This window comes from Thamnophis elegans, chromosome 2 (genome assembly GCF_009769535.1).
Source record: "Thamnophis elegans isolate rThaEle1 chromosome 2, rThaEle1.pri, whole genome shotgun sequence".
Lineage (NCBI taxonomy): Eukaryota > Metazoa > Chordata > Lepidosauria > Squamata > Colubridae > Thamnophis > Thamnophis elegans.
The window spans coordinates 21736665-21762568 of record NC_045542.1 but is presented as its reverse complement, the minus strand read 5'-3'; the positions used below and the strand labels follow the sequence as shown (position 1 = coordinate 21762568).

The 25904-nt window shown below is 42.5% G+C and overlaps 1 protein-coding gene across 2 annotated transcripts; it reads left to right on the top strand.

The window, feature by feature from the left end:
• Positions 1 to 831: 831 nt before the first annotated feature.
• AAAS (aladin WD repeat nucleoporin) lies at positions 832 to 25479 on the top strand. 2 transcript variants are annotated; one of them, XM_032211937.1, is made up of 18 exons: positions 832 to 981; positions 1913 to 2135; positions 3620 to 3746; positions 5081 to 5208; positions 6400 to 6512; positions 7702 to 7793; positions 8045 to 8091; positions 9019 to 9117; positions 10584 to 10727; positions 14689 to 14809; positions 15234 to 15358; positions 15525 to 15585; positions 16650 to 16740; positions 17157 to 17250; positions 17710 to 17777; positions 20156 to 20231; positions 21618 to 21702; positions 23397 to 25478. In XM_032211937.1, exons 2-18 carry the CDS (start codon positions 2059 to 2061, stop codon positions 23541 to 23543), a joined length of 1695 nt encoding a protein of 564 aa, XP_032067828.1. In that variant the 5' UTR covers positions 832 to 981; positions 1913 to 2058; the 3' UTR covers positions 23544 to 25478. The 2 variants fall into 2 exon arrangements, with proteins under 2 accessions (XP_032067828.1, XP_032067829.1); XM_032211938.1 differs by lacking the exons at positions 832 to 981; positions 1913 to 2135 and having other exon boundaries at positions 3626 to 3741; positions 23397 to 25479.
• Positions 25480 to 25904: the final 425 nt, after the last annotated feature.

The following is a 25904-nucleotide window of genomic DNA, read 5'->3' as shown; positions in this document are numbered from 1 at the left end:
ATCTCTGAGGGTAGCTCATTCCATAGGGCCGGAGCGGCAACAGAGAAGGCCCTACTCCGAGGCGTCGCTAGCTGGCATTGGCCAGCTGAAGGCACCCGGAGAAGGCCCATCCTGTGCGATCTTATTGGTCTAAGGGAGGTATGTGGCAGAAGACGGTCTCGTAGGTATCTTTATTGGTTCCATACCTAAAACTATTACTTCGTGAAAGTGCAGACTTGACAGAGTTACGCTCTGGTTCCCTCTTCTTATTCTAATGTTTCTGGTATTCAAAGTCTCAAATTCCCAGCACAATACTCTTTGAATCAACTCATAAGTTAAGTTTCATGAAGGTCAGGCATCCTTGGTTAAATGCAAAGTTACAAACAATGTCACAAATAAAGGACATTATGCACAGCACTTTAAGGACTGTTTATTAATTGTACCAACTGTGGATCATAATGCATTCCCCAAATAGGGAATAAACCTGGGGGGGGGGGGAATCTTTGTCTTTTACAGCAGGCTGCATTCTGAGCATAAGGGTTCCCTGTATTAACCATTAAGCAGACTAAGCACCTGCTTAGGGCACCAGGCTCAAAGGAGACACCACAAAGTTGAGAAAGAAAGAAAAAAACCAAAGATTTGTACAGTATGCACAAAGGAGATTTGTCAGGATTTAGGGCACCAGTGAGCCTTAATCCGCCATTGGGTTTGAAGATACATAAATCACTTAACATAATACAGAGTAATAGGGGACCTGCTCTGGCCCTTTAAGACATGAGCGTTGGGAACTCCTGTTACGCGCCCGATCCGCTAGGAGGCGAATCCATCCTTAAACCGAGCCAGCTAAAGGTCCACGGCGAAGGCGTTCGCTTTGACTCTTTTTGAACCCGTGCAGCGCCCGTCGCCGCTGCCTGAACGGTTACCCGCGAAAAGCCAAAGTTTCCTAGAGCGCCTTCCTTCGTTCCCAAAGAAAGCCGAGTTGGGCGAGAGGTTCGCGGCAGCGTAAGTAATTGAGGCAGGCTCGGCCAGGCCTGGTCCCGCTGCTGGCGGAGGCGGCGGGGGGACGACGAGGTGGGGGGCTAGGCTAGGCCTTTTCCCTGTCTCAGCCGAGCGCTCCGGATAGGGAAGCAGCGCTTCGGCTGGTTCGCCTCTACTGGTTTCGGGAAAATGTGGAGGCATCGGGTTCTATTTTTACCCATGTCAGGGCCACCGCTTCTCCCTCCCGGGCCCACAGCAAGTGTCTCCACTCCCTTCGAGGAAGCTCAATTACAGCCGGATTTATAATCTTCCCTAAAATGGTTGTTTTATTCCAAGTAGGAACTCTGAAAGTGAGTCCGCTGGGTTTATAATAAATCCTATACCGTATATAACAAAAAAATAAAATAAAATGTTATTGTTTTTTATCTCAAGGGGATAAAGTGAGCCCACTGGATTTATAACAATTCCTGTCACTTTGGGGTCCTCGACCTATGACTCACAATGAAGCCCCAGGTTTCAATTTTGCTCAGTGAGACAGTTGTTAAGTGAGTTTTGCCTGGCTTTATGACCTTTCTAGCCACAATTGTCAACGCGGTTGTTAAACTAGTAACACGGTTGTAAGTGAATCTGGCTTCCCCATTGACTTTGCTGGTCAGAAAGTTGCAAAAGGATGATCGCAACATCCCAGGATGCTGTGATCATCATAACTATGAGTCTGTTACTAAGCATCTGCATTTTGATAACGGGGCTAATGCAATGTTCTTATATGTGAAAATTGGCCATAAGTCACTTTTTTCCCAATGCCATTATAACTTTCATTGGTCACTAAATGAATTGCTGTAAGTCGAGTACTTCCTGTACATTTATAATATTATTGCTTTATCAGAAACAATAATAGCTGTCAAAATAGGACTGCTGGATTCATAATCGTTGTTGCTGTTATTACCTCTTTCAGATCATCCGAGATGCCGGTAATGACCTAAATGTACAACAGTGATAAACACAGGAATCTCTGCGCTGAAGGCCACGTTTCAGAAAGTCCCTGGATTTGAAAAAAAGTCCATTTAATCTAGCGCTCTGCATCTTGCAGCCGTCAGCCAAATGCCTTCTGGAGGCTCACCACTAGCAGGGCATGAGGGCCATCCGTCTGTCCCTCTCTCCCCAACTCCCAGCAACAGGTATGGCACGTTTTGGGCAATGAGCAATTAGCCTCCTCTTCCACTAACCTGTTAGGTAATTCTTTAGAAGTATCCTGTGCCTAATTCTGTGCACATTTACATGGAAATAAAGTCAGCTTAGGCAACCAACTTCCAAGTACAGTTAAAGCAGATAAGAGTCACTAGTGTTACTGATGATGTGAACCGATGATCCGTTTAAAAAGGGATGCCCTATTCTGCTGCTGTTTCCTTGAGAGTTCAGCGCATCATGATTGAATTAAAAAAAAACCTTCGTGAATTGTTCATTTTTTTGGATTTTTGCGTCGCGTTTTTAATAAAATGACTTGCAGTTGTAAAAGCAACATTCAGTGATGCATTATGTCGTACATTTGATGCAGGCGGTCCTTGAGTTACGATTGTAATGGAGCCTGCCCATCATGGTCATAACTTGTGATGGTCATAAAGCCAATCAGTGGTCATTAAGATAACCAATGATTTGCTGTGGGAGTGGTTTGCTGAAAATCAGAAAGAAATGTCGGTTTTTGGCAAAATCATGGTAAAACATGGTGACATGACCACAGGACACTGCAAACAGCCATAAATGAGGCCAGGTTGGCTCAGTGTTTGAACTGCTGTCAAATGACCAGGGGGGGGGGCATCAGTACTTAAAATACAGGTCATGAGTACCCCCCAGGTTCTTAAAATGACCATAACCCTATTGAATTCCTGTAGAATTGTAAAAACCCAACTTTTCTTTCATGTCTTGGATCAGAATAGCAGGTGAGCCTTTTTTTAATGAGAAAGTACAGGATGTTATTACTAGCTTTGATTATGTATCGTATGCTGTTTTTGCCAGCTTATTTTGCTTCAGAATATTATTTATTTTCCTTTTAATTGTCTTTTCTGATGGTTATTGTTATTCATCACTCAAAGTCACAAATTATGAGAGGAGCAATTTTTCAAAGGTTTTAAATTAATTGCCTAAATTATTGTAATGAAGTAGGGGGCTAAAAGGGATGCAGTGGCTCAATGGCTAAGACACTGAGCTTGTCGATCGGAAAGGCCGGCAGTTTGGCTGTTTGAATCCCTAGCACCGATAATGGAGTGAGCTCCCATTACTTGTCCCAGCTTTTGCCAACCTAGCAGTTTGAAAGCATGTAAAAATGCAAGGAGAAAAATAGGGACCACTTTGGAGGGAAGATAAAAAGCATTCCGTGCCCCTTCGGCATTTAGTCATGCTGGCCACATGACCACGGAGACATCTTCGGACAGCGCTGGCTCTTCAGCTTTGAAACGGAGATGAGCACCACCCCCTAGTGTCGGGAACAACTAGCACATATGTGCGAGGAGAATCTTTGCGTTTCCTTTAGGGGCTAAAACTTGCTATTGGCCTCTCGGAGTAGTAGCACTACATCTAGCAATGTGTAATTACTTTGAAACATCCACTCCAGCATATGCTTTAAGGAGTCTCTTTTCTTTTTCTTTGCTTTTTCCTCAATTACCAGAAAGATGTGTTCTCTTGCACTCTTTCCACTTCCACCTCCTCCAGGAGACATCACCCTTTATGAATTCAACAATGCCTTAGTTTTTGGGCGGAGCTATGAGAAGCTTCCACTTACTTTCCAAGGTCAGGTGAGTCATAATTTCCATCCATAGAAAGAAATCAGCTACCATCTTTTCTTAATAATAGGAAGCCTTCCAAAAATTTAATGTCAGATGGATGCTTGACTTGATAAATAAGGGAGGGAAACAATTTGATTTTTTCTTTAATCTGCTTGAAAGAATTAGTGATGGGTCTCTGCTTCTAGTCTAGTGGATCAATACTTCAACTCCTTGTTTCATTGAAATAAATATTTCTGGGAGGGCTACCAGATCCAAACTGCAAAAATCCAGACATCCACTAAATGGCAGCGGAATGATGGAGAAAAATCTTGATTCTTTACTGCCTTCTAATGGTTGCATGGATTCTAACAGCTCACCTCTGGTGGCCTTTATCTTCAATGATTTGGGAAAAATAAAGTGGCAGGAATTAGTCTCAAAATATAAATACAAATAAGGAAGGGCAGAAGAATTGCTTATAGTAAAAGCAGTACAGGTAGTCTCATTTTAGCAACCATTCATGTAGCGACTATTTGAAGTTACAACAGCACTGAAAAAAGTGACATGACTGGTTTTCACCTTTGGAACATCCTCATGGCCAGCGATCAAAATTCAGGAATTAGGCAATTGGCCTGTATTTATGATATTGCACTGTCCTGGGATCATATGATCACCTTTTGTTATCTTCCCAGCAGGCCTCTGAGAAGCAGAGTCAATGGGGGAAGCCAGATTCACTTAATGACCACAAGATTCACTTAACTAGTGATTCTCTTAACATCTGTGGCAAAAAAGGTCATAATATGAGACACAACTCATTTAACAACTGCCTTATTTAGCAATGGAAATTTGGGGCTGAATTGTGGTTGTAAGTAATGAACTACCTATATGTGTCTTGGGGATTGGCTAATCCCCATCAGAAAGTCTTCAGAAATACCGTTTGAGCAGCCTAGCATGAACATGAAAAGAATGTTCAAGCAGAGGAAAGTAGGCAAAATAACCGAAAGTAAATAGGCTGGGTTTGTTTACATTTGACCAACACAAACAAAATTATTTTCCAAGAAAATCTTTAATTCTGTATTTTACGTAATGTTTAAGCAAAGTTTCCGCTAGGAAAAGGCTACACATAAAGCTCTGTGCCTTTAACTAGAAGCTTTAATTTCTAGCTTTTTGAATATCTGAGCAATTTGAAGTGTGGAGGGAAGGAAAAGGAAGAAACACTTCCATTACTTTTCCATTGCTGCTTATAAACCAAAGTGAACCTGGAACCTTGATTGGTTGTCCTATTATCAAGCTTTTTTGTGTGTATGTACTAAGAATTGTTGTCAAGGAATTTTACTTTCTTCTTAATTCTGTGGATAATTGTGCAGATGGAAAGTCTTCCCACCCCCACTATTCCCAAAGAAAACCTGAAAGCTTTCAGTCGCCTGGAACACAGCACCAAGCCGGCCTTCATTCATCACCGGGAGTCCCTCTGGAAGAGGTGCATCGGAGCCTGGTAAGTTTGGATTGGGTTAGTTAGGGTGATCATGCCAGAGCTGCATGTTTCCACACACCGATTGTCCTCAGCTTTAAGAAAAGGGCACACACAGTTCTCGACTGAAGAACTATGAGAGGAACACCAGGTTTTTTCCTTCCTGGGATTTGTCTCTCTGCTGTTTTCTTTTTTCTTTTTCATGAATTTCTCACTTTCGGTATATGAATCAGAGGAGAAAAGCATTGGTGGAGAAAAGAAGAACAGGCTAAATAGTTTAAAAAGTGGCAGCATATTCTTAGGATGACCTCGCTTTCGGGTGATTAGATCAGATTTGTATTGAAGTCTACAAGCCTTCCACCTTCATGTTTTTATGTCCTTGTCTAACTTTTACACGGTGGTTATTTTCAGTTTTAAATAGAATTGTTTAATGTTCACAACATACTTTAAATCAGTTAAGAGAACTGCATTTGTGTCTTAGTAGAGTTGATGCTTAAAAGGATATTTCTTATTTTAGACAATAAATGAAGTAATAATACAGATAAATATTCTCTGCATAATCTATCCTTTTGATTGGCATCAACCTGGTATCTTATCCATAAGAAGCAGTTATGGCCTGCTAGGCTATAGTTATTTGCTTGACGGCTGTTATGGTGCTGATAAGAAATTCCAGAACTAGGCTGTGGGAATTAGTAATGTTCTCCCACCTCTCTTAGTATTAAGGACGGACACATGGACACACACTGCCTGCATTATAATTCTCTAGCATTTCATAGGTGGAGAACCAGCATAACATTATGACAGCTGTGCTTGATCTTCTCGCCATTCTTGATATGTTTTCCCTGGTGATGACAAAGCAGCACAGCTTTCCTTTGATTTCTTACAGAAGAGTAAGCCAGGAAATTACCTGGTTGAGTTGAGCAACCTGAAGAAGGCTTCTAAATGTAGATTTTCTACAACAAATCTGACTTTGGTGACTGAGGAGAATATTCAATACTTGGGTGATCAGTGAGCCAGGAGGATAGGGAATAAAAACCATGAGGCTGTGTCACAAGAACACTGAAGCTTCTCATTAGAGAAGCTGAAAGAGAAAAGCTATGATGGCAAACTCTGAAGTTGCTTTGATGCACATCAAATTACTTTTCCAATTGCACGTGGAACATAATCATGCGCCCTTTCACCTATAGCCGCTTTCACATGATATATTTTATTCAGGCGTGACATCGGAGTGGCTGGTGTGCTTGAAGAACTCGCAAACGCAGAAGAGGAACAGGATTCGGACCAGGGAACCAATAATCAGTCTTGGGTGGAATCTTCAAAGGAGCTAGGTAAATGTACTAAGAATTGTACAGTACAGCTTGACCGGTTGAGGAGTGAATAGGAAAATCTTTTATTAGCTTTCTCTCAAAATCACGTTTTTTCTAGAAATTTAGAAGCTGGTGATTGGTGCAATAATAAGAGCAAACAAGGATGTGGGAGTGATGTAGCTGTGATATCCGCTGCCCTCATTCATCCTTGGGATTGATTTGATTAAATTGGCTCTTTAGAAGGATATTATTTCCTGACAAATTTCTCATGGGCACCCCTCCAAAAGCTCACTGGAAGAATGATTTGCCATCACCCAGATAAGTCATTCTTTCTTCTAGCAAGGATGTAACATTACTCTTGCTGAAAAAAAGATAGGGTTTTTTTTGAAGATAAGATATAAGTATGAAAAAAGAAAATTGATGCAGGCCATTAAGGTCATTTTTTAAAAACATGTACATTTTTAGAGTTGGCACACCTTGTAGGTCTTGACTTCTTGTGCCATATCCATTATTGGACATTGGTGATTATATTGGCAATCCTATTTTTATCGATAGCAGCATGAAAAAGTGCTGCTGAGTTTTGTCCAAAGCAGTCACTTAGATTTTAAAACCATGATGTTCTTCTGCCTGGACCTCATTTGCCTTCAATCTTTCCTTGGAGGATTAAGTGAAGTATGCTGTATTTTTCTGGGTGTCACATCATGTGTCCAAAATATTCTAACTTTTGCTTTTTTATGCTTTTGATGAGATCCCTTGGCTTTCCCAGGTGGCTTATCACCTCCTCATTTCTTATTTTGTCAACCCAGCTTATATGTAACAACGTCTGTAAATCCACATTTCACATGGTTCTAGTCTCTTCAAGTGGCTTTCTGTCAGAGACCAACTTTCCACTCCATGGAGCCGGATAGAAAAGATGTAACATCTGGCAAGCCTGATTTTCAATTTTAGGCTTATGTCATGACTGCAGAAGACCTTTTTCATTTTGAAGAAAGTTCTCAACTTATGACCACAATTGGGATCGGAATTCTAGTCATAAATCATTATGGTCATAAGTCGAGAGACCACATTACCAGGGCCAATTTTTTCAAATCTTTTTATAGCAGTTGTTAAGCAATCTCGCAGTCTTAAATCTAAATCCTCTCTCTCCAATGGGCATTTTTGCCATCAAACAACTGGTTGTAAGTTGAGAACTATCTGTATTATCTTTCAGTTCTGCAATGGATGAAATCTGGATCTCGATATGCATTACGACTCTGCTGTTGGATATCCTCCCTCCATGGCTCCTTCTTTCCCCATTTGTCGGTGAGGTTTGCATAACATAGAGCCCGAGTAGAAGAGCAGGGCCAGGGGAATTAGTGACTGAGAAGCATGCCAGTCCATAGTGGGATCAATAACCCCTTGAGATGTCAGATATGATAGCTGTGCGTTCTTTCCAATTCATGGAGGGAATCTTTCCATCTCCCTTTAGCCAGTTTCTCCTGGGTATTCAGATATGGGCACTCTTAAGTGGCTGTCAGTGAAGTATTGACACTGCTGTTTCTTCTTTCTCAAAGCTGCCAAGTGAAGATATAATAGCAAAATTCTCCCAGGCTGTGGATTGGTGAGTCCTGGGTGGTTTGCATGTATCCAGTAACCAAATATTAGTTGCTATCTGAACCTTCTCCCTTATTGGAAAGGAATCCAATTGATCTGCTTTAAATCTGAAATTGACATATTTCATCAACATGATACATATTCTTCCCCTTTATTATGCATAGAAGTCTTATTGACTAGATAATCTGCAGAGCCCTTAATTGTATTTCTGAATGCATATTACTTTGTGTAAATCTCCTATTTATACAGTATCGGTTAACCCTAGAATAGCAGGTATTACCATATTTTTTGGAGTATAAGACGCACCTTTTTCTCTCAAAAAAGAGGCTGAAAATCTGGGTGCGTCTTATACACTGAATACAGCATTTTTTTGCCTCCTGAAACCCCGCTCCCTGGCCATGCATAGCCTTTAGGAGCCTTGCAGAGTGCTCCTGGGAGCTGGAAAGGGCAAAAATGATTGAAAAACGGGCCATTTTTTGCTCAATTCCCCCCCCCAGCCCCCAGGAGTACTCTATTAGCCTCCTAAAGGCTATGCATGCCCCCTTTTTTTGACAAAAAACGGGCCAGTTTTCGCAAAAAAATGGGCCATTTTGGGGAAGTCTGCAGAGTGCGAAAACTTTTTTTTTTTAATTTGCCTTTTTAAAACCTTGGTGCGACTTATACTCCGAAAAATATGGTAGTTCCGTGCTAATCATAAATGCAAGCTAAAGCATTTCCTTCACACACAATTGTTTTCTGAAACAATTGCCTTGTTAGTTAGCCATTCGAACATGACTCTTCAGAAGCACCCAGTTTTCATTTACACTGACATTTTCTGTGGTAGGCAGCCAACCAACCCCAACCTTGTAGCGTCTATCTTTTAAATCCCGTTTGGCTTTTAGATGGAAACAAGCCCAAATGATTTTTCTTAACGCCCCTTGTCTTGCTTACACAGGGCAGGCTGCTCAATCCGAGCTTTTGCATGGCATCCTCATACCAACAAATTTGCAGTGGCTCTTCTGGATGACTCCATCCATGTTTACAATACCAACAGGTAAGAGACCTAACTGATCTAAGGTAGAGCATTACTCTGAACAGACTGAGGCCAGTGACAATTAACATGGCATATGACAGAAAGCTTGAACTCTCCAGGGTGGTAGAGAAAGTTCTATTCAAGAGTTGATTTAAGAGTTGATTAGTACAGGTCAAGGAAAAGAAATACAATGACACCTTGGTATTCAATTGCTTTGAAACCTATCAAATTTGGTAACACATTTTGATGTGAAAAATTTGTGCCGGTACTCATAGTTGTTTGGTATTCAACGTACAAGTTAGAACTTGTCGATGTTGGCTACCTTGGGACTCACGACATTATTCCTTATGGGGAAATTTTGTTTGATACTTGTTATTTTTGGTACTCATTGTGCCTCCCGGAATCAATTGAGGATGTAGTACTGAGGTACCACTGCATTTAGATTCTTGGACCTTGAGATGAGAATAGTAATGTGAGCTGTGCATAAGAACAAACTAGGTTTGCTTGAAAACAAGCTGTTCCCAAAATGTATGGGCAGAGGGGGAGAAGGAAATCATTTGGCCTAAAGGTCAGCCATTCTGTACATCTATTCTTTGCCCATCTTTGGGCCTGTGTCAAGTAGTTTTGTGTATTCTTGTCAAGGCTTTCTCAGATGGACCTGCCCAATTAATAATACATAGAGGAAGGATCTGCTTGAGAATATTCTTCTCTGTGAAAGTTTACAAGAGAAGATTTTTCTCTGGGCTCTCTAACTGTAGCAGGCCACCTTTTCTTGCAAGGATGTACCTAGATCCCTGCCCTCCCAAGTTGCTCATTGACTTATAAAGTTATTGAAACACATCTATTACTTAGCTTTTTAAAGATATTTTTAGTACTTGATCATTTTTATACTTGCACTGTACTGTTTTTCTTTAGGAAAGCTGTTGGCTTTATGCCCAACCAGCAGATAACCAATATTAAAATATTAATCTTCTGTAATAAATGAGGCCGAACCAAGGGATCTCAGCAATTCCCGGTGATCATCCCATAGAAATGGATCACCACCTGCAGAAAATCAATTGTCAAACCACCTGCCTAGTTGCTCTTTATGGAAATCTACATAAATAAAAGTAATTGTTTTATTCTTGGGCTTGTATGTAGAAATATAACTTCTGACTTACTGATTAGACTCTTAGGAACTGAAAGGGCCATTAATCCATCCCTCTGCTCAGTGAAAGAATATTCCTGTGGAAGGGGAGCCTACTTTCCTTTCTGCTAGGACGTTTCTTCTAACCTGCAACTGAAATAATTAAAGACTTTCTTTTTTTTTTCACTTTGGAGCAACAAAAGACAAATCCTGATTTGTTTTCTGTGTCATGTTATTTTGAGGATGTTTAAGCACACAGGGTAGCCTACATCAATTCCTTAGACTCATTTTGCTGATATGTGCCTAGTATCTCTGGGCCCTCTGGGCAAATTTATATCTCTGTTTTGGTTTTCTTCTCCAGTACTATAGTCCCAATCCTGAAGCATCGTTTGCAAAGAAATGTAGCTTTGATGGCCTGGAAGCCACTGTGTGCGTCTATCCTTGCTGTGGGGTGCCATAGCTGTGTGTTGATTTGGCACTTGGATCCCACTTCCCTTTCTACCAGGTAACCCAGACCGATCCTGTGGATTAATTAGTGGTGGCAGCCCATGTTAGCTAGCAAGTCACAATTGGTATTTCATTGCTGCTATTTGAAGGAAATGCTTATTAGATATCAGATGCACAGCCCAGTTCTTGTTGTGGCCGAAGCTTCCCAAGAGCATGAAGCAAACCCCTTGTCCTGACAAAAACCGCTTTTATTAATTTACTGTGAATTCTGCTTATTCACATCCAGCAAAGTCTTTCAAGGGAGGATTTATGGTCACAGTTACAGTTATCTCTGGCTTGGAGAGCTGCCAGGCTGATATCTGCAAAACTTGGCAATAGCAATAGCAATAGCAGTTAGACTTATATACCACTTTCAGGGCTTTCAGCCCTCTCTAAGCGGTTTACAGAGTCAGCATATTGCCCCCACAGTCTGGCTCCTCATTTTACCCACCTCAGAAGGATGGAAGGCTGAGTCAGCCTTGAGCCGGTGAGATTTGAACCGCTGAACTGCTGCTAACAGTCAGCTGAAGTGGCTGCAGTACTGCACTCTAACCACTGCGCCACCTCGGCTCGGCAAGGAGTTTTGGAGAGTCACAAACCAATTAAGCGAACTAATTGCCTCCTACAAACTCTGCTCCCCTTTCGCTCCTCTTTTATTTCCTCTGGGAGGGGCCATTTATCGTCCACCTGTGGCCTTACTCCCAAGTTGACCCCTATTCTTTAGCTGTTCCCTTCATCTAGGAACTCTGCACATGCGCACACTGGGAACAGCCTCCAGCTATTCGTCTGCCTCACTGATGTCTGACTCTGAAGGCTGCTGACTCTGAAGGCAGCTGCGCTCGACACAGAACCCTCATCAGAGCCTTCCTCAGCCTCCTCTTCCATGTACCTTTTCCCATTTCCAAACTATGTACCGTATATACTCGAGTATAAGCCGAGTTTTTCAGCCCACTTTTTGGGCTGAAAAAAGCCGGCTCGGCTTATACTCGAGTCTACAACTGGATCCGGCAGTGCTGTTGTCTGTTGGAGGAGGAGGGGATTCCTTCCTGCGAGACCCCGTCCAGAAAAATGCGGGGAGCGGTAGCGGAGCCCCGGGGCTGCTTCTGCTCCATCCGCTGGACTGTTTCCTCGCCTGCCCGCCCGCCCGCCCGCCCGCCCGCTCATTCATTCCGTTTCCTAGCCTGCCTGGCCACTCATTCATTCCGTTTCCCTCCCCTGCCTGTCCTCGTTCATTCCATTTGCTAGCCTGCCTGGCCACTTATTCGTTTCGTTTCCCTCCCCTGCCTGCCCCCTCGTTCATTCCATTTGCTAGCCTGCCTGGCCACTTATTCGTTTCGTTTCCCTCCCCTGCCTGCCCCCTCGTTCATTCCATTTGCTAGCCTGCCTGGCCACTTATTCGTTCCGTTTCCCTCCCCTGCCTGCCCCCTCGTTCATTCCATTTGCTAGCCTGCCTGGCCACTTATTCGTTTCGTTTCCTTCCCCTGCCTGCCCCCTCGTTCATTCCATTTGCTAGCCTGCCTGGCCACTTATTCGTTCCGTTTCCCTCCCCTGCCTGCCCCCTCGTTCATTCGATTTGCTAGCCTGCCTGGCCACTTATTCGTTCCGTTTCCCTCCCCTGCCTGCCCCCTCGTTCATTCCATTTGCTAGCCTGCCTGGCCACTTATTCGTTTCGTTTCCCTCCCCTGCCTGCCCCCTCGTTTATTCCATTTGCTAGCCTGCCTGGCCACTTATTCGTTTCGTTTCCCTCCCCTGCCTGCCCCCTCGTTCATTCCATTTGCTAGCCTGCCTGGCCACTTATTCGTTCCGTTTCCCTCCCCTGCCTGCCCCCTCGTTCATTCGATTTGCTAGCCTGCCTGGCCACTTATTCGTTCCGTTTCCCTCCCCTGCCTGCCCCCTCGTTCATTCGATTTGCTAGCCTGCCTGGCCACTTATTCGTTCCGTTTCCCTCCCCTGCCTGCCCCCTCGTTCATTCCATTTCCTAGCCTGCCAGGGGAAGGATACTATGAAATCCCCAAATCTCCCCACTCCAGGGGTAGGATACTGCAAAATCCCCAATTCCTCCCCACTACAGGGGTAGGATACTATGAAATCCCCAAATCCTCCCCACTCCAGGGGAAGGATACTATGAAATCTACATTCCCCCCCCACTCCAGGGGAAGGATACTATGAAATCCCCAAAATCCTCCCCACTCCAGGGGTAGGATACTATGAAATCCCCCAAATCCTCCCCACTCCAGGGGTAGGATACTATGAAATCCCCCAAATCCTCCCCACTCCAGGGGTAGGATACTATGAAATCCACATTCCCTCCCCACTCCAGGGGAAGGATACTATGAAATCCCCCAAATCCTCCCCACTCCAGGGGTAGGATACTATGAAATCCACATTCCCTCCCCACTACAGGGGTAGGATACTATGAAATCCCCCAAATCCTCCCCACTCCAGGGGTAGGATACTATGAAATCCACATTCCCTCCCCACTACAGGGGTAGGATACTATGAAATCCCCAAATCCTCCCCACTCCAGGGGAAGGATACTATGAAATCTACATTCCCTCCCCACTCCAGGGGAAGGATACTATGAAATCCCCCAAATCCTCCCCACTCCAGGGGTAGGATACTATGAAATCCACATTCCCTCCCCACTACAGGGGTAGGATACTATGAAATCCCCCAAATCCTCCTCACTCCAGGGGTAGGATACTATGAAATCCACATTCCCCCCCCCCCCTCCAGGGGTAGGATACTGCAAAATCCCCAATTCCTCCCCACTCCAGGGGAAGGATACTATGAAATCCCCAATTCCTCCCCACTCCAGGGGAGGAAATAAATATTCAAAAACATTATTGGTATCTATTTTTATTTTTGAAATTTACCGGTAGCTGCTGCATTTCCCATCCTAGGCTTATACTCGAGTCAATAACTTTTCCAGGTTTTTGTGGTAAAATTAGGTGCCTCGGCTTATATTCGGGTCGGCCTATACTCGAGTATATACGGTATGTTCTATATCACGTGTCCCTTCTCACAAGTCTATGATCTAAATAAAGAATGCAAGAAAATGAAGGTCCTGTATTCATTCAGTTTCTGCTAATTGAAGACAAAGAAAGGAAAGCTAACATCTCTTCTCCCCCCCCCCCCCTCTTTCCAGGAAGTCTTAGCAAGTTCTGGGTCTCCTCAAGGACATAGGCAGCCTTCCAGCAGTTAGTGGCAGTGTATTAAGATCTTTGTGGCTTTCAGATTCCTTATTTTAATGTCTTTGTTTTCTTCAGTTTCTCATCCATTTTCTGTTGTCTCGATATGGCAAGCTTCTGAGCAGAGACAATATCTTTTTTATTGATCTGGGGGCTATTTTTGTGGAAGGCTGGGATCCAAATATTTCAAGCCACTAAGTGCCCACTTGAATCCCAAGTCTAAACAGTGCTACTCAGTCTCTCTGATGTTTGGCCATGCAGTTACTTGCTGCACACATTGCTCATTTCTGATAATGGGGATGTGGTAAATTCTGCAGCACTGGATGATGGATATACGGATGTACCTTGTGTGGCACAGGGAACATTTGCAGAAGGTCTGTTCAGTGCTTCGGACTCAAAGGGAAAAGATGCTTTGGAGCCTTCAAGGTTGCAGTCTAAGCACCTCCCTGCAGTTCCTTAAAGCAGCCACATCTTTTCCCAGCACTGCACACACTTGTCATCCACAATGGCAGCACAACCTTAGAAAAGGATACATTTGGGTTAAGGAGAGCTGTGTGGTGCTATGTAGTTCTTAAGCCTCTTCTGACCTTCGGATTTAAACTGCTATACAGCCTTAATACCCAGTTTTATTTTTCCAGCATATGTGCTCGTATCTGGAAAAGTGCTGCATAACACAGTGACTTCTGGTTTAATTGTGGCTTGCTGAATGGGTTTTCATAAGATGCCAATGAAAATCAAAAGAAATCGCATTATGAGCTTCCTGTGATGTGTGTCTCTTGTTTCCTGTAGGCCTTCCTCTGGCTGTGCTCAAGTGCTCAGCCACCCTGGCCACAGTCCCATCACCAGCCTGGCCTGGGCTCCCAGTGGAGGATTGCTTCTATCAGCCTCACCTGTTGATACATCCATGCTTGTAAATATGTTGCACTGTTACTGCTAATAAGGTATAGAACAGAGGTGTGGAACAAAGAGCCCTGTGTGACTTGTGGACTTCAACTCCCAGAATTCCTGAACCAGCATGGCATATAGAACAAGAGATAGCATAAAAACTGTGGCAAATAGAGCCACAGACATTACTCTGTAGTGAATGCCTTTTTGCAGAGATGGTTCTTTTGGGCAATGTAGTTCCTGAAATGGTCAACGGGTTTGGGGACAAATGTTTCTGGCAGTCTTCTCAGAAGGAGTCCGGGGTGCATGGTGTTAATTTATTTTTTTCTTCCATCAGACATGTGGTGTCATTTTAATTTAAAGTGAGGGCTACTAGAAGATTCTTGTTGGAAGAAACACAGGGATTTCTTTCCACAATGGCTTCTCTTCTTTTGACCTTGTGCCACTAGGTATGGGATGTTTCCACAGAAAACTGTATCCAGTTGCAGTGGTTTGGAGGAGGCGGGGTCACGTACCTGGCTTGGTCACCTGATGGCAGCAAGGTGCTAGCGGCAACACCTTCAGCAGTTTTCAGGTGAGCAGAGGAGCCTTGAAACCAGCCATCTAAGATCAGTCATCTTTCTTTAGTGGAGTAATGGATGGTAGGGTAAGAACAGTGAATGCCATTGCTCTTCTCCTAGCTGAATGGTGCTCCCAAAGCAATTTCGTTTCTTTTTATCGACTTGTTCATCTTGTTGCAGAGTGTGGGAGGTTCAGATGTGGACTTACGAGAAATGGCCAACTATCAAAGGTCCTTGTCGGGTAGGTTGGGAAAACGGGATGGTGAAGGGTTCTTATTTATTTACAAAAATTGTAGTACTGCCCAGTTCATAATGTTCAGGGTGGCTTACAAAAGGGAAGACGGAAATAGCCACTTAAAAATAATGAAATGCAGCACAGTAATATTACAGAGCCAAAGATGTAGCTGGTTGCTGTAAAATCTTGAAAAATCTCAAAAATCTTTGAAAAATCCCCAAAATCAGTTATCAAAATCCAATTCAATCATGTAGTCTTTTCATTCAGGAACTGCATTCCTATTTGGAATTTTCTTATGCTTTTAATATTACCATTCATTCATTCATTCTCATTCATTCTCTTTCCTTTCCTATTTATTAGTGTTTTTTCAAAACACTAATAAATAGGTTGCTAGATGTAACTCCAGGGATGGGAGGGACTCTTAGCATCCCCTTCCATAAATCTGGCAGATTATTCCTGAGATATCCTGGAGCCAAGCTCTCCAGAGGATTTTATTGGCTAAATCAGACCAATTGATTTGGATGCAGACTACCAACCTAGCCAGCAGAGCAATCACAAGATCGGTGTTCTAATGACAGGGACAGTATTTATGGTGTCTGGAGAACTTTCAAAAGTTTCTTCATGTAGAATGGAATTACAATAACCTAACTTCTCCAAACTGAAGAATATGTGTATTTTAAGGTTCAACTGTTGGGTTCTTGGTATTCACTGAACTTGGGTTTTTTAGATGTTTTATTAGCAGGCCAAGCAATCAGATCAATAGAGTTTGCTGACTTGGACTGCCAGTCTTGGTTGGATATTTTTTTTCTTGATGGTTTCTTCATTACGATATTATTTCTTCTTCGACTGTTTATCTGGGGGTTGACTACCAGCAGGCAAGCTACCTATAAACATCTAGCAAACTCCACTCTCCCATGGACCGATGATGTCACCTAGCTTCCCATCGCAGGAATACGACCAAACATAGCAAACATCCAGATCTCAACAATCTATTTAGCAAAGGATTTTGGTCCCTTTGTTTACCTGCGTTAAAAGTGCATTTCTTTTCCATTTCCTCTGCCTGATCCCAGACTGGTTGCTGGAGTCCAGATGGCAGTCGTTTGCTGTTCACCGTCCAGGGGGAATTTGTGATCTATTCCTTATCTTTCTTGGAATACAGTGGTGAGTGTGCAGCTGTGACACGAATATGGCTTCTCAGTTTTTGCAGTATGAAAAGTAGTTTTAAGGAACATGCTTGAATGTTGGTCTCTTTAATGAAGTGGAGGTTGGGGTTGTTGGGTGGTGTTCTTTGGAGATTCTTGTATATGCAGTGCATTGGAGCAGAGAAGAATAGATTTTTTGGCCCGTCTATGGAGTTGGCTTTAGTGCCTTGCATAATGTGACTTCATATTTGTTTAATGTACAGATTCGATCATTCTGTGCAATACTTGGTTATTAAACGAATACAGATAATAAGCAAAGTAGAATCTGGAAGAAGCGACAGGAGAGACAAAGAGGGAATCTGATCTGGGTGTAAAGCCACTTTCTACTTACATCCTCCTATTGTTTGGTTTCTCTCGTAACTTCCAATATTTCAGGAGAGCAGCAAAGACAGGTCGGTGGGTCTAAAACAGCTTCCATTGTGGCAGATCTTTCAGAGACTACGTTCGAGACTCCCTACGGGGAGGAGAGGTGAGAGAAAGGGAATATACCATGTCCATGTGGAATTGGGTTGAACTTTTCCAGCCTTCAACACTGTTGTGGTTGCCTTGGAGCGTTGATACAGTGGTTGCTGGAAGCGTGGAGAACTGGGTTTGGGTGGGAGTCAAAAAAGATTTTTCTGAATCAGGTTTCCAATAATTAGAAACCGTTGAGCTAGAGTGTATAGTTCAGAAACTCCTCAACCCTTGAGATAGGGTTGCAAATAAATTTAATGTAGTCATAATTATTGGATAATAATATACATTTGTAGAATGAACTAAGTTTTTTTTTAATATAGTTTTTCCCCTATTAACACTTTTTAAAAAAAGTTTTCTAATTCCGGACTCCCAACCTTTTTCTTCTTGTTGCCGCAAAGTTTGAATGTTCGTGGTTGACCATTAACGCTTAAGCATTTTCCTCTGCTTCAAGTCCTCTGTCCCTGTGTTGCAGGATTGGAGGGGAGGTGCAGTCCATGGTTTGGGATCCAAGCGGGGAGAGGCTTGCGGTGGTCATTCAAGGTGAAGCCTGCTTCTTTGAAACTCTGGGGAGAAGCTTGGGGAAATGGAGGGCGAAGGGGGATACCTTCAGCAAACACGCCCATGCCAAGTTCTGAGTCCTTCTCCAAATGCAGCATTTTGAAAAACCATTGGGGTTTTGCTTCCAGAATGGGTTGTCTTTCATCTTTGAATGTGAGTGCAGGTGATTCGTGCAGCCAGCCATAACACCGCCCCTCCTGGATATACACTCAAGCAGCATTCATATCGTTTCAAAAGCCCTTGGGCAATAACATAAGGATGTGCTCTGCATGCATTTTAAAGAACTTTTGTAGGTTACATGTCAAGGCAAAAAAAAAAAGGATATCACCAAACCCAAAAAAAGAAAGAGGGAAAAAAATGCCTTAAAGTTATTCGAGAGCAGGATGCATCTAGTGGTTTTATTAGGATGATTGTATTCCTGTACTCCTCAGATAAAATCCTCAAAATATGTGAAATATGTTACGATGTGGATAATTCAGAATGTTATGACACTTTCAGTACATTATGTGGCTTTTGCTCCTTTATTCCATCTGCATCTTACATTCTGCCTTTCCTCCAGAGAGCTTCAAATGGAACATGTGATCCTTTCCCCTTTCCCACAGTTTACCCACAGATCTATAAAGGCTGAGACATTTGCCCAAACTGACCCCCCGTCACTTTCAAGATTATATATTTGAGGAAAAAGGGACACGGATGAAAGAATACCCACTTCCTGCTTTATAAAAGCACATGCGTAGGCTAATCGCTTTTATTTGGGAATGGCACATTCTCCTAGAAGACTGAAATGACCCCCAGACCTTTATTTTACACCCCCTCCCCCTTTTTTTTTGTATAAATGAGAGGAAGCATGAAGTGGCTACCTTGTTGTGCCTCAGAAAACTTTGTGTATTAAAACACCCTAGCGTTCTCTCTAAAGCTGAGAGTTGCCTCTTCCTTCATGATTTCTTAAAACACTCTTTTGCCAAATAAGACAACCCTCCTCTAAGCTCTGAAGAACCTAGGTGGAAGGATAAGCAGTAGCTATTTTATATATAGGGCCTGCTTTGAATGCTATGGTTCTTTTGGTTTATAGTTCATTTTTCTGCTGAACACCATCCAGAGTCAATGCTGAGTTGGGCTCTAAATCCCTATAAATCTAATAAATAAACAGCTGAGAAAGGCTGGTGGTATAGGAGAAATGTCTTGGCCCAGAAAGAACTAGAAACGGTTGCTCCTGCATTTGAGTAAACAACTCTATGCCCCCCCTTTCTCACGTGCACATTGAAGTTGCTTCCCCCCCCCCCAGAAAGATTTGACAGTGCAGTCCCAAGGATATTTATTGGAAGGAGTCCCATTTGGTTTATTGAAATTTATTCCTCTGACAGGGTGCACAGGATTGTGCTGTCAAAGACCACCAACCACACCAATTGCACATAGCTGTCATCTAGTTAGATCATCTCTCCCAGTTCAGGCCCTGTTGTGCTGTAACCAAGAGGAAAGGCTCTTCTTATGCTAGCTTGCACTGTTCTAAAAGCTTGGTGTAAATTGCCCTGTAAAACTGAGCTTGGTGTAAATTGCCCTGTTTTCCTTCAAATACATTTTCATAGACGAGAGGAACAATATTTAAACATCAAGTCAATGTCATCTTACAGCAACCATGTAGATTTTTCTCGATGATGATCTATCCCTTACCTGGTCCTTCAGATGCTACACTGTAACTGAATGCATCCCCCTTGCTGCTGGTCCTGTTCGTCTCTTCCTTTCCAATTTTCCTTGCATTAGAAACTTTTACAGAGAGCTAATTCTTCTGATATAATATGTCCAGAGGGGGATAATTTAAGCCTGGTCATTTGAGCCTCCAGGGAGAAACCTGGATTGATTTGTTTAATGATCCATTAATTTGTTTTCCTGGCTGTCGATTGTATTCTCAGGAGCTTTCTCCAACCCAAATATTCAAAGCATCAATATAAGTAGACTCATTCTGCAACCATTTATCAGTAATGATGGAGCTGAACAAAGACTGGTCCTCAAAGTTCCAGCTGCCCCATGATAAAAATCTGCAACCTGTTTGCACTTATGAATGGTTGCCGAGCACACCGCAATTGTGTCAAAGTCAGTGGGGAAGCCAAGGGGAGGTCATAGGTTACTGAGCTAAGTCTCCCTATTTTACAGATGAGGCCCAAAATCTCATGTACCTGGTTAGAAAGCTATTGTGGGGAGATCTAGGAATCTAAGCACAAAGTCCATCCCACCTTCAGCTGTTTTAAGTGATGCCACCAGTTTAGAGAACCCATTTCTTGCTGTCACGTTCTACCCACAGTTTATATATTAAGTGCTTTGTTAAGTTCCTTACTTTTAATGTGTTTCTTTTCTCCCCGCAGGAAATTTGGATGTCTCCAAGACTATCATTGCAGTGTTTCGGACTCGCAATAATCCTGTGTTTGAACTTCTGCCCTGGTTTGTATTGTCCTGTCCCTCTTTATCTAGAAATGGATTCCATAAGGCATTTCTTATGTATAAAAATAAATCAAGATTTTTTTTTCTTTAAATAGATTTAAAGGGGGGGTCCTCTTCAAATTATTGTGATTATGGTAGGGAGGCAGATGAGGTAGGTGGTTCTTCCCCCCCCCCCCCTGCCTATCGTTGGAAATTTTGGGTTAAATTCCAGGTCATGTTCCTGTTAAGTGAATCACTGCAGTAGTTAAGTTAGTAACACGGTTGTTAAGTGAATCTGGATTCCCTATTAACTTTGCTTGTTAGAAGGTTGCAAAAGGGGATCACATTACCCTGGGACACTGTAACCGTTACAAGTACATGCCAGATGCTAAGAATCCAAATTTTGATTATATGACCATGAGGATGCTGCAATGGTCATAAGTGTGAAAAACAGGTGAAAGACATTTTTCCCAGAGTAACTTCAAAATCTGCAACCAAAGAAATGGTTGTGAGTTGAGGGCCATTGTGTGGTAGATAAGGTTTGGATTGAAGGACACAAGAGTCTAGACCAGGGCTGTCCAAACGTGGGAACTTTAAGACTTGTGGACTTCAACTCCCAGAATTCCCCAGCCAGCATGGGAGAATTCTGGGAGTTGAAATCCACAAGTCTTACAGTTCCCAAGTTTGGACACCGCTGGTCTAAACTAAGAGGTGAGGTCTTTTTGGCCCTTCAGGGAATTGAACTACAATTTCCTGTAACTCCAGACAACTTGAACACCGGGAAAGATAGCTAGGAGATGTCCACTAGAGTATAGGTTGCTCACTCTATACAGGTAGTCCTCGACTTATAACAGTTCATTTAATGACCGTTCAAAGTTACAACAGCACTGAAAAAAATGACTTATGACCATTCTTCATGCTTACGACCGTTGAAGCATCCCCATGTTCACATGAGCCAAATTCAGACACTTGGCAACTGACTCATGTTTCTGACTGTTGCAGTGTCCCTGGGTCATGTGATCCCCTTTTTGTGACCTTCTGATGAGCAAAGTCAATGGGGAAGCCAGATTCACTTAACAACCGTGTCCCTAACTTAACAATTGCAATGATTCACTTAACAACAGTGGCAAGAAAGGTCATAAAATGGGGCGAAACCCACTTAACAAATGTTTCATTTAATAGCATAAATGTTGGGCTCAAAACTACCTGTATTTAAGCCAAAAAAGCAGCACTCTTGGGATATTAGAGAGGGAGTATTAGACATCACTAGGCCAGGGAATAAGTATTTTAATGTACTTTTTGATGTGTAATGTGGGTCCCAGGCTGTGCAAGCCTCCAAGTACCATCAAAACAGCCTTTAGGTATCCCGTGTTATAATACACACTCTCTTCCTTCTACCACTTCTAGTGGTTTCGTACAGGGTGAAGATGGGGTTCAACCACAGCTGGTCACTTTTCATCCTTCCTTTAAGAAGGGAGCCCTTCTGACAGTGGTAAGTTCAACCTCCAAGTACTGAGAATTATGAAGAATGCCTGATCCAGCTGGAAAGAATTGTAGCTAGTTTTTCTATTGCAGTTGCTACTGAAATATGTTTTCTAGGTACTGTAAAGAGGACTAAGCTGACTTAAGGAGAGGGAAGGTTTTGCTGTCACCAGATATCCTAAAACACGGGTGGCAAACTTGCAACATCACATTGCTGTCACGTTACATATTGCAATGTTTTCCCCCATTCGTGGAGCTGGGGTGGGCGTGGCCTGCGCGTGATGCATTCTGCTTGTCCGCGGGCTGCCAGTTTGACATCCCTGTCCTAAAACATATACAATATAAAGTTGGCTTATTTGCTGACTTGTCCACATTTCCCGTAGCACTAAGAACACTCTCTCTGGATGGCTATTATCTAGGCATGGAGTAATTGTAAGATTCCTCTTGTCTATTCTAGAATATCCTAGGTGAAAATTTAAAGGGATATATTTTACTCAACAGCTGGGCTCTTCCCAGTCAACATAATAAGGATTAGTGTAAAATTATCTCCAGATCCAAATGGGGTGGATTGCTTTGTAGCCTCATGTAATTCGGCTTAGATGTCACTCTGATACTCAATGATTGTTTGTTTTTCTGAAGTGCGTAGATTGATCTATTTGGAATCCGTGTTTAGGGATTTGTTCGGATTTTGTGCACATTTCATGATTCTATCCTGGACTAGGTATACAATTAGAAACTTAAGAGTCCCAAGATTATTAATTTTTAAAAGCAAGCTTTGAAGCCCTTAAGATATTATTTCCAGACTTTGAAAGCTGAAATGAAATATGAGGCATGCTTGATTCCTGTGCCAAAATTTTATATTTATTTTATGTAAGAAAGTATATTACTCTGACTAAAAGGAGATCAATCCCTATTTCAACATAAATCATTCATTTAGACATATTACCACTTTGGAAAGAGGTTATTTATTTATCTATTTACTGTGTTTTTAAACTCAGTTCTCTTCTGCGTAGCCAAGAAACTGCAGGATAACACCAAGCCTGGCTATAACCCCCTTCAAAAGTTACTACAAAATTGAAAATTTTAAGGAGAAATTTACAACTAATGCAGACCCCCAAATTTACCAATTGCTCCCTCATTTATGCTGTGCGCCTCATAGGCATTCGCAGCTTTCTGTAATGTGTAAATGGAGATCCCTGTTTTTTTCCCCTCTTAAGAATTTAGGAATAAGAATCCAAGAATAAACTATAGCTTCTGAGCATAACATATTTGAAAGTAAGCAGGCCAAGTTTTCCAATCAACGGGTATGATCATTGAGTATTAGACCAGTCAATCAAAACAGGACAGCACCAGCAATTCCTCCCAGTTTATATTCTGGAGAGAGATGGGAACTGGAGTGGTGGGGATTTGGACAGATGAAGGAAACTTAAAAGTCCTAGGAAAAATGTAATAATATTAATAGCAATAGCAGACTTATATACACCTTTACAGCCCTCTCTAAGTGGTTTATTTCCCCCCAACAATTTGGGTCCTCATTTTATGCCCACCATGGCTACACCCACCCGGCCCTCCGAGATCAAACCCAACCCTGATGCAGCCCTCAATGAAATTGAGTTTGACACCTCTGGCTTAGGCCATCTTGAGGAAACAGGGATGCTCTGTTTCTGCTGCCTTTGGTTTGATGCTTGTGTCTTTCTTTCACAGTGCTGGTCAAACGGAAGCATCAGTCACGTTCCTTTCTTCTTTGTGACCGCTCAATTTCCTTCGTTTAGTTCTGGGCAGCGAAGTCCTCCCATGTCCTTGGGCAGCTGGAGCAACACCCGGGAGCAGCCGCTGTTTTCCGAACTCTGAAGTCTCAACTCTCCTAGGACTTTGCTCTGAAGGGCTCCCAACTTCTTTCTCCGTCAGCCTGGGGAGATCCGGGACTGATTTTAGATTTGATTTTTGTACGAGTGTCTTTCTTCCATGAGCTGCGCATGGATTAGATGGTCTGCGGTAGACCCTGGACCTAAGGAATGCCTGCCTGCTTTTCCTGAAATGGACAATGTTGCAGTTGTATTTAGGGCTGAAAATTAAACACATCAGTTCAGGATCCTGTTTTTGCCTACTTCTCCCTGAGAGTCTAATAATCCTCTCTACAAGCTTGTTTTGTCTAATTGAGAGATTAACTGTAATTTTCCTGAGCATGATTTTCGCTTGCTGCCTGATGTGGGCTTTCCCCAAGGTTTTGTGTTGCTCTGAGGATTTGTCAACTTTATTTCTTGGAGGTATAAAAGACAATTTGCTGCCCTTGAAATATTTTGAACTATGACTCTCACAAATTTTGCCATTCATCATGATGGTTCCATTGATTGAAGGGGTGGTTAAAATTGGATAGATGCCAAGTTGTCCACCACTGTTTGGCTGGGGCACTCATTGCAGTAAGTTGTGTGTTTACTCAGTGTTGGTTTGGCCAGTTGCATGAACCCCATGCACTGTGGTGTGTAAACCATAGTTTATGACTCGGTATCATGTGTCTTTCTGTGGGTTAACACAAGATGTAAACCAGATGAGTAAAATTAGCTATTGGTTTAGGGCAATGAGGGAACAGGCATTTTAATGAATCAGAACAGAGTAAGATACTCATCCCCAAACTTGAATCTGGTCAGTCCCATTGAAATGTTACAGCAGAGTGTATTGTGGAGTGAGGGTGTTTGAGTAACTTCATGAAAATTTTAACATGTATTTGAAAATGAAATTGGAATGTGTACCTCCCGTATACCCAAATGGACATATGTAAGATATTTGTGTGCGCAAGAGAAATTTTAATTTTCCTGACAAAGCAAGCATTGGTGGAGTTTCATCCCCTCATATTTAGGCTCTTGGTTCCCTCTTTCATTAAAAAAAAAAAGGTTGTAAAAAGAATTGATTAAGTTGGAAGTTTGCTGGTGACTTACTCTGAGCTGTTAAAATGTTGAGCGAAGGATTTCTTAGATCCAATTCCTGCACCATGACATGTTTCTTGATAGTGAAGATTACATACAAGTGTTAGTGAGGAGAATGAATGTTAAGTTTCAAAAGATACATCTCCGAACCATTGTTTTATATGGGCATCAGGATGGAGATGGGATGAATTCTTAAGAATACTTCTCTCTCCTTTATTATTATTATTATTATTTTTAAATCACTGTATACTGGTAAAGGTTTTTTTTGTCTTCAGCTTTGGGAGTTGCTGCAAAGAGTTCCTACTAGGGATAATCGTAAACTGATCTTCAGAAAGAGAAGTGCTTTTAAAATAAGCAACAGCCACAACGTTCGGCTGCCTTATTTGGCTCCCAGCCACCAGCACTTCCATCTCTATCACTGATCCTCTTATATTTGGACTTGGGTTTGCAACCCCTCCTATCTGGACTGAGCAGCTGAGGGTTGCCCAAAGGGAGGTTCTACGTGACTGCGGAGGGAGATTCCAAGTGCATCACAGATTGTATTTCCCTCTTGCACAACTTGGGGTGAGTCTCCAGCCCACCATGTTGTACACCTTGGTGTGCCTATGAACTGAACAGCATTTACTCTGAGCTGCTGACCGATCTTTGGAAGAAGGAAGAGGAAACACACACACCCCGAACCCTCAATTTTTTCAGATCACTAAACCCATGTCCAGAAGAAGACTCATCTAAGAGCTGGATCACGCTGTGCCGTGTAGGAGGTATTTCGCTTCCCTGTTGACTGCTAGGCTGATTCCTGGCTTGTCTGGCTGTCCTTATGTTTGTGATACCCTTAATAAAGTTTTTTATTTTTTCATTTTCATAACAAATGACCACGTGTAGACTATTACATAACCAACATAATATATTATTAAATGTTTACATCAATTCGTCTTACCATCAACTCCCAAAAACAATTATTGGCTCTTCTGCTCTCCATTCAGCATATTTGTACCTTATCCATCACTTTCTTCTCTCTCTCTCCTCCCTCATTACCTCCTTTCTTCCCTCAGTCGTCCTTCTCTACTTCCCCTTCCTCTCTCCTTCTCCTCTCTCCCCTTTCCACTCCTTTCTCTATTCCTATTCCCCCCCCCCGCCCTCTCTCCTCTCCCTCTCTTCTTCCCTTGCCTCTCTCCTCTACTTCGCACTCTTCATCTCATTTACTTGGTGTATTTCAGTTTGTGATACGCTTAGAAGTGATCAGAGACTCATATTTGTCATATTATCTGAGGGCCAATGGAAATACGCC

Bases quoted from the DNA above. Each gene is read 5' to 3' on its own strand.
- AAAS (XM_032211937.1), top strand. From the start codon at position 2,059: ATGCCTTCTGGAGGCTCACCACTAGCAGGGCATGAGGGCCATCCGTCT. The intron at 5,209-6,399 runs GTAAGTTTGGAT...TATTTTATTCAG, and splicing joins AAGAGGTGCATCGGAGCCTG to GCGTGACATCGGAGTGGCTG. The intron at 9,118-10,583 runs GTAAGAGACCTA...TTTCTTCTCCAG, and splicing joins CATGTTTACAATACCAACAG to TACTATAGTCCCAATCCTGA.